This window comes from Rhincodon typus, chromosome 2 (genome assembly GCF_021869965.1).
Source record: "Rhincodon typus isolate 14 chromosome 2, sRhiTyp1.1, whole genome shotgun sequence".
NCBI lineage: Eukaryota > Metazoa > Chordata > Chondrichthyes > Orectolobiformes > Rhincodontidae > Rhincodon > Rhincodon typus.
In genome coordinates this window covers 35,313,979-35,333,472 of record NC_063333.1, presented here as the reverse complement: position 1 = coordinate 35,333,472, position 19,494 = coordinate 35,313,979, and the positions used below count along the sequence as shown (strand labels likewise).

At 42.0% G+C, this 19,494-nt stretch overlaps 1 protein-coding gene across 2 annotated transcripts in view; it reads right to left on the bottom strand.

Moving 5' to 3' along the window:
- The window catches only part of LOC109925748 (amyloid beta (A4) precursor protein-binding, family B, member 1 interacting protein), a 120,262-nt gene extending 105,358 nt beyond the window's left edge, over positions 1-14,904 (bottom strand). Inside the window, exon 1 of one of the 2 annotated variants that reach the window (XM_048611654.1) lies at positions 14,863-14,904. In XM_048611654.1, coding sequence (XP_048467611.1) covers positions 14,863-14,889 — 27 coding nt within the window. In that variant the 5' untranslated portion in view covers positions 14,890-14,904. Of the gene's footprint in view, positions 1-11,675; positions 11,765-14,862 lie in introns of those variants that run through there. The other variant, XM_048611658.1, reaches the window with a different exon arrangement.
- Positions 14,905-19,494: the final 4,590 nt, after the last annotated feature.

The window sequence follows — 19,494 nt, the reverse complement described above, 5'->3', positions numbered from 1 at the left end:
TTTTGTCATTTAATGTGGAGGTTAAGTATTTTGTAGGCATTGGATCATTTAGAACAAGGCAAAAGTTATATCTTATAAACAAATGGTTGGGTTGCATACAATTCAACTCCCCATAAGCTCAGTAATTTAAATGAAGTAGCAATGCTTGGACACTAAACACCGTAAAATCATAAGATAAAGGAGAAAAATTGAGCCATGCGGTCCATTGAGTCTGCTCCACCATTTGATCATGGCTGATATGTTTCTCCACCCAGTCCTGCCTTCTTCTTGTTACCCTTTATCTCCTTATTAATTTAGAACCTGTCTATCACTGTCATAAATACACTCGATGACTTAGCCTCCACAACCCTCTGTGGAAATGAGTTCCGCAGATTAACCACCCTCTGGCTGAAGGAATTCCTCCTCATCTCAATTCTAAAGGGCCATCCCTTCACTCTGAGGCTGTCCTTTCAGGTCCCAGTCCCTTCTGCTCGTGGAAAATCTTCTCCACACCCAATCTATCCAGGCCTCTCAGTATTCTCTGAGTTTCAATCAGATTCCTCTCATTCTTCTAAACTCTGAGTACAATCCTCAACTGCTCCTCAATATGATATGTCCTTCATCCTGGGATCACTTTTATAAAACTCCTCTGGACCACCTCCAACGCCAGCACAGCTTTCCTTAGAAACACGGTCAAAACTGCTCACAATATTCCAAATGCAATCTGACCTGACCTTTTTCAGTCTCAGCAATACATCTCTGCTCTTGTATTCTAGCCCTCTCGAAATGAATACCAACATTGCATGTGCCTTCCTAACTGCCAACTGACTCTGCATTTTAACAATAAGAGAATCCTGAGCTAGGACTCCCCTTGTTCTTCAGATTTCTGAAGGCTTTCCCCATTTAGAAAATAGTCTATGCCTCTATTCTTCCAGCCAAAGTGCATAATCTCATGCTTTCCCACACTGTATTCCATCTGACAATTCTTTTACCCACTCTCCCAGACTGCCCAAGTTCTTCTGCGGCTTTCCTGTTTCCTCGGTACAACATGTCCCTCTTTGTTTATCTTTGTGTCATCAGCAAACTTAGCATCAATGCCCTCAATTCCTTTGTCCAGACTATTATTATGGAACATGAACAATTGTGGTCCCAACACAGACCCCCACGGAACTCCACTAATCACAGGCTGCCATCCTGAAAAAGACCATTGGCTCCCTTTGTCTAACTTGCTCGATACCTCCTCAAAGAATGCCAGTAGATTTGTCAGGCATGACCTCCCCTTGATGAAGTCATGCTGACTCAGCACTATTTATCATGCACTTCCATGTACTCTGCAACCTCATCCTCAATAAAAGACTCTAAAATTTTCCCAATGACCGAGGTCAGATCAATCAGCCTATAATTTCCTGTTTTCTGCCTCCCTCCCTTCTTAAACATGGGTAGCATTTTTGAGTCCTTTGGGACTCTCCCTGATGCCAATAATTCCTGAAAAGTCACCACCAATGCCTTTACAATCTCTTTAGCTATCTCTTTCAGAACTCTGAGGTGTAGTCCATCTGCTCCAGGTTGATTTGTTCACCTTCAGACCTTTCCACTTCCCCAGCACCTTCTTCTTAGTGATGGCCACTACATTTACCTCTGCCCCGACCCTCTGGAAGTTCTGGTATGCTGTTGATATCTCCCACTGTGAAAACTGATGCAAATTACATATTCAGTTCTTCTGCCATTTCTTTGTTCCTCATTATTACTCCTTCAGTCTAATTTTCCAGTGGTCCAATGTTCACTATTGCCTCTCTCTTACCTTTTAGATATCTAAAAATCTTTTGCTATCTTCTTTCATACTAAGAGCTAGCTTACTCTCATATTTAATCTTCTCTCCTCTTATTGCTTTACTCTCTCCTGGTTTTTTTAAAAGGCTTCCCAATCCCCTGGCTTTCTACAAATCTTCACCACATTGTATGCTTTTTCTTTTGCTTTTATGCTGTCCTTGACTTTCCTTGGTCAGCCATGGTTGCATCATCCTCCCTTTGGTGTTTCTTCTTCCATAGGATGAATTTCTGCTGTGTTTCCTGAATTGTCCCCAGAAATTCTTGCCATTGCTGCTTCATTGACTTCACTTGGCCCCCCTTCCAATCAACTCTGGTCAACTCCTCCCTCATGTCTTTGACGTCACCTTTATCAATTGTAACACTGTTATACCTGATTCTAACTTCTCCCTCTCAAACTGCAGGGTGAATTCCATCATATTGTGTTCACTGCCACCTAGGGGTTCCTTCACCTTACACTCCCTAATCAAGTCTACCTCATTCCTCATCAGCAAAGTCAACAAATCACCAAAAATGTCTGTTAAATTTGTAACATTTAATGGAATATGCAATGCATAATGCGAGCTTTTAAAATGAACTGTTTCAGCACATGCCTTTAGTGAAAGGTTTCGCTGTTGCCAGTGGAATGCACTGAAGGGTGACTATGCGTGTAAGCATTTTTTTTTCACATGCAGAAGCTGCTATGTTTGTTCTGAGGCTAGAGTGTTCCCTGCGCTTGCCTTTGTTATGATAACCTCCCGTGGGTGCATGCATTCATGATGCAATCACACTGAGTGGAACAGGGCGACATTTACAATAGCTCTGGCTGCCAAGGGCTACCATTCCCATCTTGTGTAGTTGTCCCTGTCCATTTCATGTGTAGATCATATAACACAATGAAGACGGATTTAAAAATTATTCATGAGTATGCAAAATATAAAAAGGCTAACAACTAGCACAAGAAGAAAGAGATTTAAGCCAAAAAATTACAATTTCCATTATTTTAGGATAAATTAATCTAATATTTACAGGGTTAAAAGTTTTATCAAAATCGCAGACAAAAGGCGAGCAATTGTACAGGGAAATTGCTCAATGTAATTTTAAAGTTTATTTAAGGATGAGCTTACATCTATACATACTGAAGAGATTTGCTAAATTGCCCATCGTGTCCAGGGATGTGCAGGTTAGGTGGACTATCCATGGGAAATGCAGAGTTACAGGGATAGGGTAGGGAGGTGTGTCTGGATGGCATCCTCTTCAGAGGCTCAGTGTGGAATTGATGGGCTGAATGGCCTGCTTCCACACTGTAGGGATTCTATGATTAAAGTTTAACATAACATTCTGCTCTTGTATTCCGCTAATAATTACACAATATTATAAAATTCTATAAACTATAACAAGTCCTGTTGCCTTCAGAGGTTAGTGTAAACCCACAGATCTTTCTGTTCCCTCACCTCGTGTAAAATTGCAGTATTTCATTGATATTGCCTCAATTAATTTTCCTTCCATTATATTTCACTTCATACTTTTCATGTGTTAAATATGATTGACGACTTTAGAAAGGCAAGCTACTTTAATGTAATTTTTAAAGAGTTTGGATCAGAAATTGGCTAGCTGTAAGAAGACAGAGGGTGGTGGTTGATGGGAAATGTTCATCCTGGAGTTCAGTTACTAGTGGTGTACCTCAAGGATCTGTTTTGGGCCACTGCTGTTTGTCATTTTTATAAATGACCTGGATGAGGGCGTAGAAGGATGGGTTAGTAAATTTGTGGATGACACCAAAGTCGGTGGAGTTGTGGATATTGCGGAAGGATGTTGCAGGTTACACAGTGACATAGATAAGCTGCAGAGCTGGGCTGAGAGGTGGCAAATGGAGTTTAAAGCGGAAAAGTGTGAGGTGATTCACTTTGGAAGGAGTAACAGGAATACAGAGTACTGGGCTAATGGTAAGATTCTTGGTAGTGTGGATGAGCAGAGAGATCTTGGTGTCCATGTGCATAGATCACTGAAAGTTGCCACCCAGGTTGATAGCGTTGTTAAGAAGGCGTACAGTATGTTAGGTTTTATTGGTAGAGGGATTGAGTTTCGGAGCCATGAGGCCATGTTGCAGCTGTACAAAACTCTGGTGCGGCCGCACTTGGAGTATTGCGTATAGTTCTGGTCACCGCATTATAGGAGGGATGTGGAAGCGTTGGAGATGGTGCAGAGGAGATTTACCAGGATGTTGCCTGGTATGGAGGGAAGGTCTTATGAGGAAAGGCTGAGGGACTTGAGGCTGTTTTTGTTAGAGAGAAGAAGGCTAAGAGGTGACTTAATAGAGGCATACAAGATGATCAGAGGATTAGATAAGGTGGACAGTGGGAGCCTTTTTCCTCGGATGGTGATGGCTAGCACGAGGGGACATAGCTTTAAATTGAGGGGTGATAGATATAGGACAGATGTCAGAGGTAGGTTCTTTACTCAGAGAGTAGTAAGGGCGTGGAATGCCCTGCTTGCAAAAGTAGTAGACTCGCCAACTTTAAGGGCATTTAAATGGTCATTGGATAAACATATGGATGATAATGGAATAGTGTAGGTTAGGTGGGCTTCAGATTGGTTTCACAGGTCGGCGCAACATCGAGGGCTGAAGGGCCTGTACTGCGCTGTAATGTTCTATGTTCTATTCCTTCTGGGGCCCAGCAATCACATCACAGGCTCCCCTCACATACTCAGACTTATTATTGACAGGGCCTATTCTTTCTGGCAACACCCTTTATCCCTGGCCTGCCTATCATTGATAAGCATTGGGAGTGTGCGGGTTTAGGGCGTTACTTATTTAAACGGGTTAAATATGGCTGGACTCACACTGGCGTGGCAGACAGAGTGTGAAGATCTGCCCGTCTCAACCACCCTCCAACTGAAAATTGGAGCTTTAGCCCTTCTTTAAACTTTTAAAACTGGCTCCTTAAATGAAACAAAATTAAACAGTTGTAGCATCAGCAAGGTGTAGAGCTGAATGAACACAGCAGGCCAAGCAGCATCAGAGGAGCAGGAGGAGGAGGAGGAGGAGGAGAAGGAGGAAAACTTCATCCAGCTCTACACCTTGTTATCTCAGATTCTCCAGGATCTGCAGTTCCTACTATCTCTGTAGCATCAGCAAGGCTGGCTTTCTGTGCAACGACTGTCACTTTGCATATTCTGGCCTTGACTTCTTCTCATTGTCACCTAACAGCCATCTGAGAAGCAGCAATCACACCAAAAGTACTGAATTCTGACCAGATGCAGGGCTTCAAACTAAAATGGATGTTTCAGTGAGAGTAGGTCTGTGATTATTGTTGGCAGGAGTGGTGTTAGCTAATGGGTGTCAAATCTATTGGGAAATGATTATGATTGAATCTTCTAGATGTTTAGATGGCTTCAACTGAAGGGGTCACATTACATCTACTTGGAGTCTGTTTCCCATGACCTGGAACAATTGATCTCCAGTTTGAGCCCTTTCACTAGAAAACAGACCTGTCAAACCTCACTCGAATGCAGCTCGGTTAATTTTCCACTCAAAACAAATACAGACGCATTTGTCCCGGTGTTTTAATGTGTTTGTGATCTCAAATTTCTCTCTTTTCTATTGATATGCTGACAAATTTAGATGAGAATGACGACCAATGGTGCACAACAACAACCTGATCGACAAGAAGTTTTGGTTCAGGGTGACAGCAGGTTTGGATTGATAAAAGTGTCAGTTGTGGGACGAAGTTTGAACAAAGTTAATGCAATTTATACTCCCTGAAAAATGCACAGATTAGACAATAAATGCAATAAACTTGGAAGTAAAATCTTGAAGGTTTCTAGGGTCTGGTTTCCTGCTTCGGTGGTATATTGTAATAGGAAGATAGGAACAAGAGATGGCCATTCAGCCTCTTGAGCTTGTTCTGTCATTCAGTGAGATTGTGGCTGATCTGTGGCCTAACTCCATATACCTGCTTTTGGCCCACATCCCTTAACAAAAACAGATTCCTTTTGCCCAACAACAAGAAAGATTCTAACTTAGATGCAAAAATAACAACATATCCAGCATCCAAATCCATTTGTGGAAGAGACTTCCAAACATTTACCATGTTTTGTGTGTAGAAGTGCTTCCTAACATCTCTCCTGAATGGTCTGGCCCTAATTCTCAGACTATGCCCATAGTTGATGAATCCCCAACCAGTGGAAATAGTTTATTTTTATCTACCCTGTCTTTTCCTGTTAATATCTTGAAGACTTTGATCAGATCACCCCTTGATCTTCTAAATTCTAGGTTTAAAAGGCCTAATTTGTACAATCACTCCTGTTAATTTAACTTCTGAAGTCCGTCTAGCATAATTTCAGACCACAAAGACTGCAGGCTGAGCCCATCGGACATTCTTTTCAGCTGGTGTGACCAGAGTGGACAGCTCACTGGTAGAGGGCCACTTACGTCAAGGGAAACCAGATGCTTCATGAAGGAGGAAAAGCATAAGCACATAGCTGGGAATTTCAACATTCCAGTATTAACTGGTGCAGACTAAGTGTGAAAGGCTTAGAGTGGGTGGAATTCTTAAAATGTGACTAGGACAGATTTCCAACCAGCATGTAGAAAGTCCTACAAGACAGGAGACAATGCTGGATGTATTTTTAATGATCAAAATTAGGCAAGTGTGGATGTGTCAGTGGATGAACATTTCAGTGAGAGTGACAATAAGTTTTTTTTTAAATTCACTCATGGGATGCGGACATCACTGGTCAGGTCAGCACTTATTGCCCATCTTTAGTTGCCGTTGAGAAGGTGGTGATGGGCTGTCTTCTTGAACCTCAGCAGTCTATGTGCTGTAGGTAGATCCACAATGCTGTTAAAGACACTTCCAGGAGTTTGACCTAATGATGCTGAAGGAATGGCAATATATTTCCAAGTCTGTTTGGTGACTGGCTTTGAGGAGAACTTTCAGGTGGTGGAGTTCCATGTATCTGCTGCCCTTCTAGATGGAAGAGATCATGGGTTTGGAAGGTGCTGTCTCAGGAGTCTTGATGAATTTCTGCAGAGCATCTTGTAGATGATACACACTGCTGCTACTGAGTGTCAGTGGTGGAGGGAATTGATATTTGTAGACGTGCCAATCACTAATTGGTAGCATTTATGTTTAATTATAGTTTACATTCACCAATACCGACTGAAATATACTGAAGTCATGTATCTGTGGCCCCAGGTCCCTTCCCACCTTTTATTGCTACCAATAATTTAATGAACCCTGAATGTGTGAGACTGCACGTCTGGAATCTATTACATAATCAATACTTTGCATCCCCGTGTAGGGGAAGACAGGACACATACTGCCAGGGAAAAAGCCTATTGGAGAAGAATGTATGACTGTTCAAAATCTGACACCACACAAAGAGGAAGTAGTGATTATAACTGACATCTACTTGGTCTAGTAGTTGGGAATGAAGATTGAGGAGCCAATATGCCTTCAGTGGCCTGTTAAGAATGTATGATTTACTCAATCTTCAGCAGCTACTGCTTTCCATATATCAAAAAAATCCAAACAGTATTTGAGGAAGATTCTACCCAACTATCCCTGGATTCCCCTGGACTAATTCCCTATCCTGACCTGGCCCAACCAGACCCTTAAACCCTCCAATTGCTTTCCAAGCACCAGAAATCAATCCAGACCCTCCAAGTAATCCTTCAACCTGGCCCAACTGATCCCCGACCCTGACATAATTAATTTCCCTGACCTCATCAACTACCACCAGACCATCCAACTATGAAAGGGGCCGTACTGAACCTAGTATTGGGGAATGAGCCTGGCCAGGTGGTCGACGTCTCAGTAGGGGAGCAGCTCGGGAGCAGTGATCACGATTTAGTAAGTTTTAAGGTACTGATAGATAAAGATTGGTGTAGTTGTCAGGTAAAAGTGCTAAATTGGGAGAAGGCTAATTACAACAATATTAGGCAAGAACTGAAGAACAGTTTGAGGGCAAATCAACATCTGGTATGTGGGAGGCTTTCAAATGTAAGTTGTTGGGAACTCAGGATTAGCATGTTCCTTCAAGGATGAAGGATAAGCATGGCAAGTTTAGGGAACCTTGGATATCGAGAGATATTGTGAGACTAATCAAAAAGAAAAAGGAAGCATTTATCAAGGCTAGGAGGCTGGGAACACATGAAGCAAGGGTGCAATACAAGGAATGTCAAAAGAAATTTAAGCAAGGAGTCAGGAGGGCTAAAAGGAGTCATGAAATGTCATTGGCCAACAGGATTAAGGAAAATCCCAAGGCTTTTTATACATATATAAAGAGTAAGAGGGTAGCCAGGCAGAGGATTGGCATACTCAAGGACAAGGAAGGGAATTTATGTGTGGAGCCAGAGGAAATGGGGGAGATATTAAATGAATACGTTGCATCAGTATTCACCAGAGGGGAGGACTTGGTGGATGATGAGTCTGGGGAAGGGTGTGTAGATAGTTTGGGTCATGTTGAGATCAAAAGGGAGGAGGCATTCGGGGTCTTGAAGAACATTAAGATAGATAAGTCCCCAGGGCCTAATAGGATATACTCCAGAATACTGAGAGAGGCAAGGGAGGAAATTGTTGGGGCCTTGAGGGAAATCTTTGTATTCTCACTGGCTACAAGGGAGGTCCCAGAGAATTGGAGAATAGCCAATGTTGTTCCTTTGTTTAAGAAGGGTGGCAAGGATAATCCAGCTATTTACAGGCCGGTGAACGTTACATCAGTGGTAGGGAAATTATTAGAGAGGATTCTTTGAGACAGGATTTACTCCAACCTGGAAATCACTGGGCGTATTAACGAGAAGCAACATGGTTTTGGGAAGGGGAGGTTGTGTCTCACTAACTTGATTGAGTTTTTTGAGGAAGTGACGAAGATGATTGATGAGGGTAGGGCAGTGGATGTTGTCTACATGGACTTCAGTAAGGACTTTGACAAGGTCTCTCATGGCAGGCTGATACAGAAGGTAAAGTTGCACGGGGTCAGAGGTGAGCTTGCAAGATTGATAAAAAACTGGCTCGGTCATAGAAGACAGAGGGTAGCAGTGGCAGGGTGCGTTTCTGAATGGAGCGCTGTGACTAATGGCGTTCCTCAGGGATCAGTGTTGGGACCTTTGCTGTTTGTAATATATATAAATGATTTGCAGGAGAATGTAACTGGTCTGATTAGTAAGTTTGCTGATGACACAAAGGTTGGTGGAATTGCGGATAACTATGAGGACTGTCAAAGGATACAGCTGGATATACTTGGGCAGTGAGATGGCAGATGGAGTTTAATCCAGAAAAATGTGAGGTAATGCATTTTGGAAGGTCTAATCCAGATGGAAAATATACAGTAAATGGCAGAACCCTTATGAGTACTGATAGGCAGAGGGATCTGGGTGTACAGGTACACAGGTCACTGAAAGTGGCAATGCAGGTGGAAAAGGTAGTCAACAAGGCAAATGGCATGCTTGCCTTCATTGGCCAGGGCACTGAGTTTAAAAATTGGCAGGTAATGTTGTAGCTTTATAGATCCTTAGTTAGGCCATATTTGGAATATTGTGTTCAATTCTGGTCGCCACACTACCAGAAGGATGTGGTGGCTTTGGAGAGGGTACTGAAAAGATTTACCAGGATGTTGCCTGGTATGGAGGGCATTACCCATGAGGAGAGGTTGGAGAAAATTGGGAAGTTCTCACTGGAACGACAGAGATCGAAGGGCGACCTGATAGAGGTCTATAAGATTATGAAGGGCATGGACAGACTGGACAGTCAGAAGCTTTGTCAATAACTTTACCTCCATCATAAGGTCAGAGATTGGGACGTTCACTGATGATTACACAATGTTCAGCAGCATTCATGTCTCCTCGGATGCTGAAGCAGTCTGTTGTCCAAATGCAACAAAACTCTGATAACATTTAGGCTTGGACTAATAACATTTCCAACATTTGTACCACACAAGTGGTACAGATCAATGACCATCTCAAGCAAGAAAGAATCCATCATCTCTTGACATTCAATGGCATTACCATAACTGAATCCCACACTGTCAAAACATGCTGGGGGTTACCATCGACCAGAAGCCAAAGTGGACCAGCCATATGCAAACTGTTGCTACAACAGCAAGTCAGACTAGGAATCCTGCAGCAAGTAACTCACCTTCTGACTCCCTAATGTCTGTCCGTCATCTACAAGGCTCAAGCCTTGAAGTTGCTGGAACATTCCTGGATGTGTGAAAGTCCAACAACATTCAAGTTGCTCAGCACCATTAAGGCCAAAATAGCTTTCTTGATTGTCACCCCATCCACCACCTTCAACATTCAATCCCTTCATCACTGACACACAATGGCAAAAATGTCACCATCTACAAGATGTACTGCTGTAACTCATCAAGTCTCCTTTGACTCTACCACCTAGAAGAGAAAGGGCAGCAGACATATAGGAGTACCAGAAATCACTTCAGCTCTTACTGCCTGCCGTCAGCATATGTAGGAATGATTTACATGTCAATACATAACCTGAGATAACAAGGTGTAGAGCTGGATGAACACAGCAGGCCAAGCAGCATCAGAGGAGCAGGAAAGCTGACGTTTCGGGTCTAGATCCTTCTTCAGAAATTCTCCTGCCCTCTCCTGCCTTCTCCTGCCCCATCGAACTCATCTCCACTTATCTCACAGCAATACATAACCTGTTTTTCCATGTTATGTACTCATCTTCCTTAGCCATTAAGCCCTGGAATTGGACTTGAACTCAGAGGCAGAGGTATTACACACTGTGCCACAAGGCTTTCATGCTGTCCTCAGTCCACAGTTTATAGAGCAATTGAATTTAGAAGTATTCTGTGAGAAATGTCTGCTATAAAGCTGTCTTGAGGCAGCAACTTTGAAATATAAAACATTGCAACATTTAATGGGGCGGGGGGGGAGGTTTATGGATGTTATTATGAATGATATGGAATAGCTGTTAGCCATGCCTGCAAGGTGTTTACTGTACTGATAGGAAATAGCTACCTCATCAAGTGTGGATCTGGTTTTCGTTGGGAATAAACAAAAGCATAAAAAGAAAGATGTAAAAATAGAACCTTGAATAGTAAAGCCTCATTGGCAGAAGAGAAGCATTAGTGTTAGATTTATATTAGACAGCATAATTTATGAGTCAGATAGCAGAACAATTGAATATCACAAAAAATTAGGAGCCATTTTGAACTATTTGTACTGAGTTATAATCAACCTAAAATTCAAAGCAAAAATCACCAGAGCATTTCAGTACCTGCAAACTTAGGAGCATAATAGTTTGAAAGAATTTTTATAACTGCATAGTATAAAAGTGGTAGATGTGATTGCATGTCATATACTACTTTTTCCAGTAGTTACTCCAAGTACATTGGTTTTCTGTTTTTTTCTCTCCAAGAACATGTAGGAGCATAGATCAAAGAAATTCTGGTGCAGCACATTTATCTGCCCAGTAACATCAATGTCAATAGGTTGATCTTTTTAGACATTAGTGTCAAAAAAAGCCTTAGTTTATTTTGAGTTTATCCTGTTTTCAACTTTAACTGAGTGAGAAAATGCAAACTGCCGCAAAATATCTAAATAGCACAACAAGAGTGAAGAAGAAGGTGGGGGAGGTGACAAATGTGCGTGGTATATTAGGAGCACTCAGAACTCTGGAAGCTGCTGCTGGGTAGTTTTCCAAATCCCTGCTTAACAATGCACTAGAATCTTGACCAGACTGCGTGCCTCAAGAAGTTGAAATATATTGTTTGCTCACAGTCAGGATGCTGCGATATGGTTATTCCATTTGCAAAGGACATATTGCACAGTGGATGGAAGATTTGTAAGCCACATTTATGAAAACGAAAACTAGCTTTTTGCTGGTTTTTATACAATTGCATATTTGCTTTGTAAACCTGTGGTTATTAAGGAAGTGTCCATGAGCGATTGTGAGTAGATAGCCTGAACTGCACGACTTGGATGAAGTGGAACTCAACCCCCTTCTGAAATACATCAACACATTTCATCAATTGACTTTCTGAAAGTAGAGAAAGGGATGCAGCATTCAATATGTTTTTTATCCCCTGTTTTGTTACTGACTTATGCAATTGGAATAGATACAATATCCAGTAGAGCTGCTGATACGTTAAGATGAGGGGATGTTGCCACACATGCCCTAGTTCAATGTGCTCTTTTCGCAAGTAGCTTAGGTAGGAAGTGGGATACCACAAAAAGAACCATGTGACCTCAGTGAGCGATAATACAATGCTACAGCGCTGACAGGAAGTACTGACACATGGCATAAAGAACCAAGATTAACATCTGCAACCCTCCCTCTCATGCAGAGTTTTTCAAAAACAACAGTGTTTGCCTTTAAATCCTAAAGCATTTAACATCTTTTGGATCATATTCTGCCTGAACATTTTTGTGTAACTCCTTTGTCCTTTAGAGTCTCCTATCTTTTTTCCATTTTTGAGTGGTTTACATTTCGAGCACCTTCCAAAAACTTTGCTTCCTACTTTTGATATTTAACAGCTTAGAGACAGTATATGGATACAAGTTTTTGTTCTTCTTATAGTAAAACAGAATGTCGTAACTAGAACACCAGACTATGTTCCATGTTGCTTTGTAATCCCAAACAGTTTCTGATGGATTGGAATGTACAATTAAAAGAGACAAGAGGGTATCGGATTAAATGCCACATCACCAAACAAATAAAAATCTTCATTTAAACTTCTCATGTTGTTATGACTATCTGTTATCTAAAATATTAACTTATAATATAATTGATTGTACATATCTATATATGCCTTGAAACTTTTGGAAAGAGCATTTCACTAAACAAAAGGCTCTGGCTACAGCAGCAATGCTGTCACTTTCATAAGGTTGAAGCTGCTTGAAAGGAGCTGCTGAGACTGTAACACTTTCAGAGGGAGGTCACTTGACCAATGTTTGTTGCTAAGAAAAATATATTTGAGATTTGACAAAGAGACTCTTAGATGACTTGTCCCAAGAAGAATAACTTTTGCTCTCTATTTCTTTGATTTCCCTTCCATTCAAGTTTGCAATATCAGAAACCCGTTGAAAGACCTCAGCTCCGTAAGTGAATGGTTTCTAAAGGACAATTCAAAATTAACACCATTATCTTCAGAAAAGCAATTTCAGCCAGCCATAACTGATCCTTGAAGACACATTAGTGCCAATAGTTTGTGCAAAGTGAATTTGGCTATAATCCACCGTCTGAACAATCTGAATATTTTTATTTCTGAATTTAATTGTAACTTAGACAAAGTGTTTTAAGATAATTTTCTGTTGATTTGTTTTTATTTTTTCAGTCTTGTGTGTGCATGTTTGCACACCCGAGTGTACACAGTTGAAGCCTTTTATTATCTGTGTGTGTATAAATTTTGTCTGCAAAAGATTCTTTATTTGTTACATAAAAGTCTGGTTGCCTTCTTTTTGATATGACTGGCAATTATACCTCCCTTCTTGAGTACAAACTTTGCTGTAACCAATGGTGGAGTGGGACAAGGAAAACAATAGTTTGCCCTCCTAATTTGGTCATGGCAACTTATGTTAATGGAAAAAAGTGTTGATAGCCTATAATTTATCAAAATATACAATTAGTCACATGCAGTGAGAGCGTGCTGAAAGACCATTGTTAGAAATTTAATGAAGCACATATTCAGATTATAAATACTGAAAAATTATCCTTTTCAAAAGTACATGGCCTGGTTTTAATGTGCCTGGAAAAGTTATTGCTTCTATCATTCTAGTAAAACAAACTATAAAGTTACTGTCTGTAAAGTTAATAAAGCCTGACAACACACATAGATTAATCATGCATCATGATCCCCGTGGCCTGCAGGTAACAGGCAAAATTTTGTTTCTTACTCCTTTAAATGATTGAAATGTATAGCCGTTGCTAAGCATGCTATTGAGAGGCTCTGCTTGCAAAATTATGAAAGGATAACTAAACTTTAAGCCAGCCTGCACTGCTTAAAGCCAGTTTGCACTTCTAAAATGGCAGGTGCATTCTGACTGTAGCAGGTGCCAGAATTGGTTTCATAAGAGTGCGTGATTAAGTAATTTGCGGAACACCTACTATCTGTCCACAAAATTGATCCTGAGCTTCCGGTTGCCTGCCACTTTAACACATCACACTGTGCCCTGGCCAATATCTCTGTCTCAGGCTTGCTGCAGTGCTCCAGCAAGGCTCAGTGCAAGATGGAAGAGCAACACCTCATTTTTGACTTGGGGAGCCTGCATCCTTTAGGGCTCAATATGGAGTTCAATAATTTAAGGGCCTGGACACTTTCTTTCATGTCCTTTACCCATCCCCACATATTTCACCTACTTATGATCCCTTTTATCAGCTTTTCTTTCTTCTCCCTGCCTCACCATTATCCATCCCTTTGTCTTTTAATGCCTACTGCTGTTCTTTCTCTCTGGGCTCCATCTCCACCTATCCCATACTCCTCTTCCATTTCCGTACCATTCCCTGTCTTTGGTATACATGTTAACCTTTTCCCAGCTACTACCAGTTCTGAAGAAGAATTACTAGACCCAAAACAGTACCTCTGCTTTCCCTCCACAGATGCTGCTACATCTGCTGAATTTTTGTTTTCACTTCAGGTTTCCAGTTTCTGCAATTCTTTGTTTTTTTTCTAAATGGGCAGACAGTGTATCTAAAATGTTATGACACTGCACTGGAGGTCTTGGTCTAGGAGGTACACAGGAGAAGAGATGTAATAAATCCAGAAGGTGTAAGGAAGTAACTCTCAGAAGGGTTTGGGAGAAGACAGCCAGGGTAGTCCATGTAAGGGATCTAGCACCAAGGGCCTGGATCCAGTGCTGCAAAGCATTCATTAAATTCACATGAGTGGTCAAGATCAGTGAATAGCAGTAGGGGAAAGGCAAGCCTGCTGGTCCTAATCCTGATGAAGGAAATGATACTTGTCATTATTGGAATGACTATGACTACAGAAGTGGCAATTGCCTCGACTGAACCCACTGAAGAAGACAGTGTGTTCATACCATTTCTCTGTCATCCCACAATGATTCACAAACTGCTGATGACTTAAGCATGCATTCTTGCTTTACCTGTCTGCTTTCATCATAATTGTACATTTCTCCTTTCAGATATCCAAGAACACCAACATGACTGGGCAGTGGCAGAACCAAAGAAGGAGATGCTATAATAAAAAAGGGATACCATTTCTCATTCTGACACTCAGCCAACAACTCAGCTGCTGAAACTGTTTGTTGTCTGGAAGGTAGCATACAGGTGGGATCTAGAGGTTTACAGGGATATGGGCCAAAAGCAGGCAAATGGGACTCATTTAGTTTGAGAAAATTGTTCACATGAATGATCTGGACCAAGGGGTCTTTTTCCATGCTGTATGACTCTATGGCTCTATGAGACAGTGGGCATTAGTGGCCTGCAGCCAGGGCAAGGATGGCACAGGTATTTGTTGACTGTTGGTTGAGGTTACATGTAGGTTCTATTACAAAGGTCTCTGATAAAGACCTCAGTGAGAAGATAAAAAAAAAGGATGATGGGTATGTAAACTGCAATGCTTAGTGTTTTGTCAGGCCTGCCAAAAACCCTTGGTCACTGTTCTAGAACATGGAAGTGCCCCGTACCAATTTGGTGCAAGTTTTATTTTCTTTATTCATTCACGGGATGAGGGCATTACTGGCTAGACAGCATTTGTTGCCCATCCCTAATTGCCCAGAGGGTAGTTATAAGTCAACCACATTGCTGTACGTCTGGAGTCACATGTAGGCCAGACCAGGTAAAGATGGCCAATTTCCTTCCCTAAAGGACATTAGTGAACCAGATGGGTTTTTCCTGACAATCGGCAATGGTCATCGTTAGACTCTTAATTCCAGATTATTATTGAAATCAAATTCCACCAGCAGCCATGGCGGGATTCGAACGTGGGTCCCCAGAACATCTGGGGTCTGGGTCTCTGGATTAACAGTGCAGCGATAATACCACTAGGCCATTGCCAGCAATAATACCACTAGGCCATTGCCTTTCCCTGTCTGGGTACAGAGATCGGAACTCAATTATACACAGGATAGAACTGATATTTATGAACCCAACCAGGTTGCAGTGTCTGATGGCTGATGTATCAGTTTCCATTGCAGCACAACCAGAAGCCACTTGATGTCTGGTTGCTGGTTTGGAATCTCAGATTAAAGTCATGCTGCCATGAAACTGAGAGTGGTCTCACCACGGCTACAGATATCAATGTTCAAAGGGGATTACAAGGTGTCACAGCAGTCCAGTGATTGTTTTCTCAAATACACTGCTAGGATTGCTGAAGCATCGCTCTGGGAGAATGACAATGCTTCACAGAACAGAAACCCATCTCAAGATGAAGCATTCATGCTGTCAATCCGACGGTGCCCTTTCTGTGATCTGTTTGATGGGCAGCCTGGACTGCCCTCACCCATACTGAGGTAGCCCCTCCAGAGCCAGACTAGAGCCAGAGCTCCTTGTGGTCATCCTCCATCTGCAGTCTCCCACATTGAAAGTTAATAACCTTCCACCAGCCAAGCTGCATCCACTGGGAAGTAGAACTATGTTTGAATAGTGCGACAGGCAAAGATGATAAGTGACTTTCACATGGGATTGTTTTTGATATTTGACTTATATGGTTGGTTTAGAATGGAATTGGAGTTACAGTCTGTGGTACTACAGTTGGGAGAGCTGATCACAGACTGCCTAACCAGAAATGATAGCCTCCCTTCTTTCTTCTGCTCTTCTCCTCCTTAGTTGCTCGTCATATATCCTCTCCAGTACAAAGGCAGTATTCTCATAACGATGCAGCAGTGCAGTAGACCACAGCAAATTGTTACACCCACCTCTGGTGGTTACTGCACAACTCTTCCAGAACAGTCAGGTGGCTGGACTCTCCAATCGTCTGCTCATTGTCATTTTGTGTGGCAGCACTGCTTTCACTATGTGCCTGCTACTCACGCTAGAACAATGAGACAGTGGTTTCTAGTTTGTCATGATGGCAGAAATGCAGTCAATACAGTGAACTGCCACATGTTTGCTGTCAGGGCACTTGTCATTGACTTGAACGATACAGTACATATGGGCCTCCACCAGCTGGATGTTGACAGAATGGTATCTCTTCTATTTGTCAGACATAGAAAGGACATGTTGTGCCAACCAAGTGACCAGTGTAAATACACTCTGTACCTTGGGCAAATCTCAGAAAGCCTGTACTCAATCCAGCTGCTTTCCCTGGACAGTGAAATGCATTCATCTGTTTTTATTACAGAGAGAGTCCATATCCTTCCTGACACACCTGTGAATGGCAAGCTGCAAAAGATTGGATACAGCACGTGCTTCAGCCTGGAAAGAGTCTGATAGATAAATGTCTGTCGCCATGGTCACATTCACTTTGACTGCTGTGCACATCCTGCTTGAACTCTACACTTTGGACTGGAACAGGTTCCAGATTTCAGTCAGCATCTCCTTAATGAAGCAGAAGCATCAGACATGCGTGTTTCTCACTTGAAAGGGATGAGAGAATTGCTGCCTGAACACCCTGGCCAGAAGTGGATTTCCACTGAGAATACTTCTCTCCCTCCTCTATCTTAAAGCAGCTTGTCCCTCTCTGTGTCACCATCCTGTCATTCCCCCATCATACTGCAGGTCAAGGGGCATAGAAACTATAACATCTTTATCTGCAACCAAGTGATATTAATGGGCTTGTGATGACAGAACTAAGCTCCTTAGCATGTGCCACATCAATGTTCCTTATTCACTTTCATTAATAGCTCATTGAAACAGATTCATTTAAATAGTGCTGGTTGGTAGGGGGAGGCACAGAGTAGGGGCTGTGGTGGTGATGGGGATAACTGACCCATCCTACAACTGCCAGCTTGTTCAGTTGTGCAAGGTTAAGACAAGGCATTAGTTAGAGGATCAGGTCAAAAAAGGACAATTAACATCAAATCAGTGTTAGATGTTGACTGATGTCACATTATGCCAACTCTGCATACTTTTCACTGCACCCATGCTGCACTGCACTGACATCCTTACCATGGACAGCTGCCATATGTAACTTCAGAAATGCACGCCACTGATGCTATTTTGGCTTGAAATGGCACTGGAGCAGCAAAAATTCTTGTGTTATGACTGACATTACGATGAGAAGCTTTGGCCAGAATTTTACCAACCTCATGGCAGTAAATTTAAGGAAGCCATCTCCTCTTTCATAGCACTCGACATGGAGATGGCCTCCCCTTCATCCTGCTGCCTCGGCAAAGACCACTACTATTGGAGGCATTGCCAAGGTTGCCCTGCTGCTGGCTCTTTGATGTAGCTCTGGGATGCACGTTGCCACCTTCAATTGGATGCCAGTACCAGCAGTTTGTCACTGGCAAAATGTCATCCAATGGGACCTGCTGGCATGGAATTGGATTTCTCTTTCAGCTTAGTAGTGGGACAACTTTGATCCTGTCCTTTTAAGTCATTTTCTTCAAACTTATCCCTAAAAAGCAGTAACAATGAAACTATAGTGATGAACGTATATAGAATGCTTTGCGAGATGGGAAAGCAAACCAGGAGAAAGCTAAGTGAAACGTGTCCATAATTTTGTTTTTAAAACTTGATGACAGGGCACAAGCGTGCAATTATTAACCACATTGTATTAAACTGCCGGTCAGTGTGTCCTTCCCGATCAGTGCAGGAAATCACCCACTGAGGCTGGTGAGATACAATGCAACAATTACCCAACTGTTTCAAGCTTTTGAAGCATAACTGAACCAATTTTGGAAGGGAAACTACACAGCCACATTTGACCTTTCACAAAAATCCAGTGAAGTGTTCTGATTAAAAACATGATCTGGCTAAAGTGAATCTGCATTCAGTGGAAAGCAGAATGTTTAATTTCTCTTCAATAATTCAGTTTTCTGTGGTACGGGGGCAGACTGTGTTTATAGTATTCCATTTTTGATGAACATTAGTAGGAACATGTGGAATCATAGAGATGTACAGCACAGAAACAGACCCTTCAGTCCAACTCGTCCATGCTGACCAGATATCCAAAATTAGTCTCACTTGCCAGCATTTGGCTCATATCCCTCCAAACCCTTCCTATTCATACACCCATCCAGATGCTTTTTAAATGCTGTAATTGTACCAGCCTCCACCACTTCCTCTGGCAGCTCATTCCATGCATGCACAACCCTCTGTATGAAAACATTGCTCCTTAGGTCCCTTTTAAATCTTTCCCCTCTCACATTAAACCTATGCCCTTTAGTTTTGGACTTACCCACCCCTGGGAAAAGACCTTGTATATTTATCCTATCCATGCCCCTCATGATTTTATAAACCTCTATAAGGTCACTCCTCAGACCCCACTGCTGCAGGGAAAATAGCCCCAGTCTATTCAGCCTCTCCCTATAGCTCAAACCCTCCAACCCTTGGAATATCCTTGTAAATATTTTCTGAACCCTTTCTGGGACACCAGAATTGCACACAGTATTCCAAAAGTGGCTTAATCAATATCCCGTACAGCCGCAACATGACCTCCCAACTCCTATACTCAATGCACTGACCAATATGGGAAAGCATACCAAATGCCTTCTTCACTATGTGAAAGACCATGTTTTCCATAGTTAAAAGCACATTGGAATAGTTGACTGTATCAATAAATGGATTTGTACAAAATATCTATACTGAAACAGAGAACATCTAAATTGGCC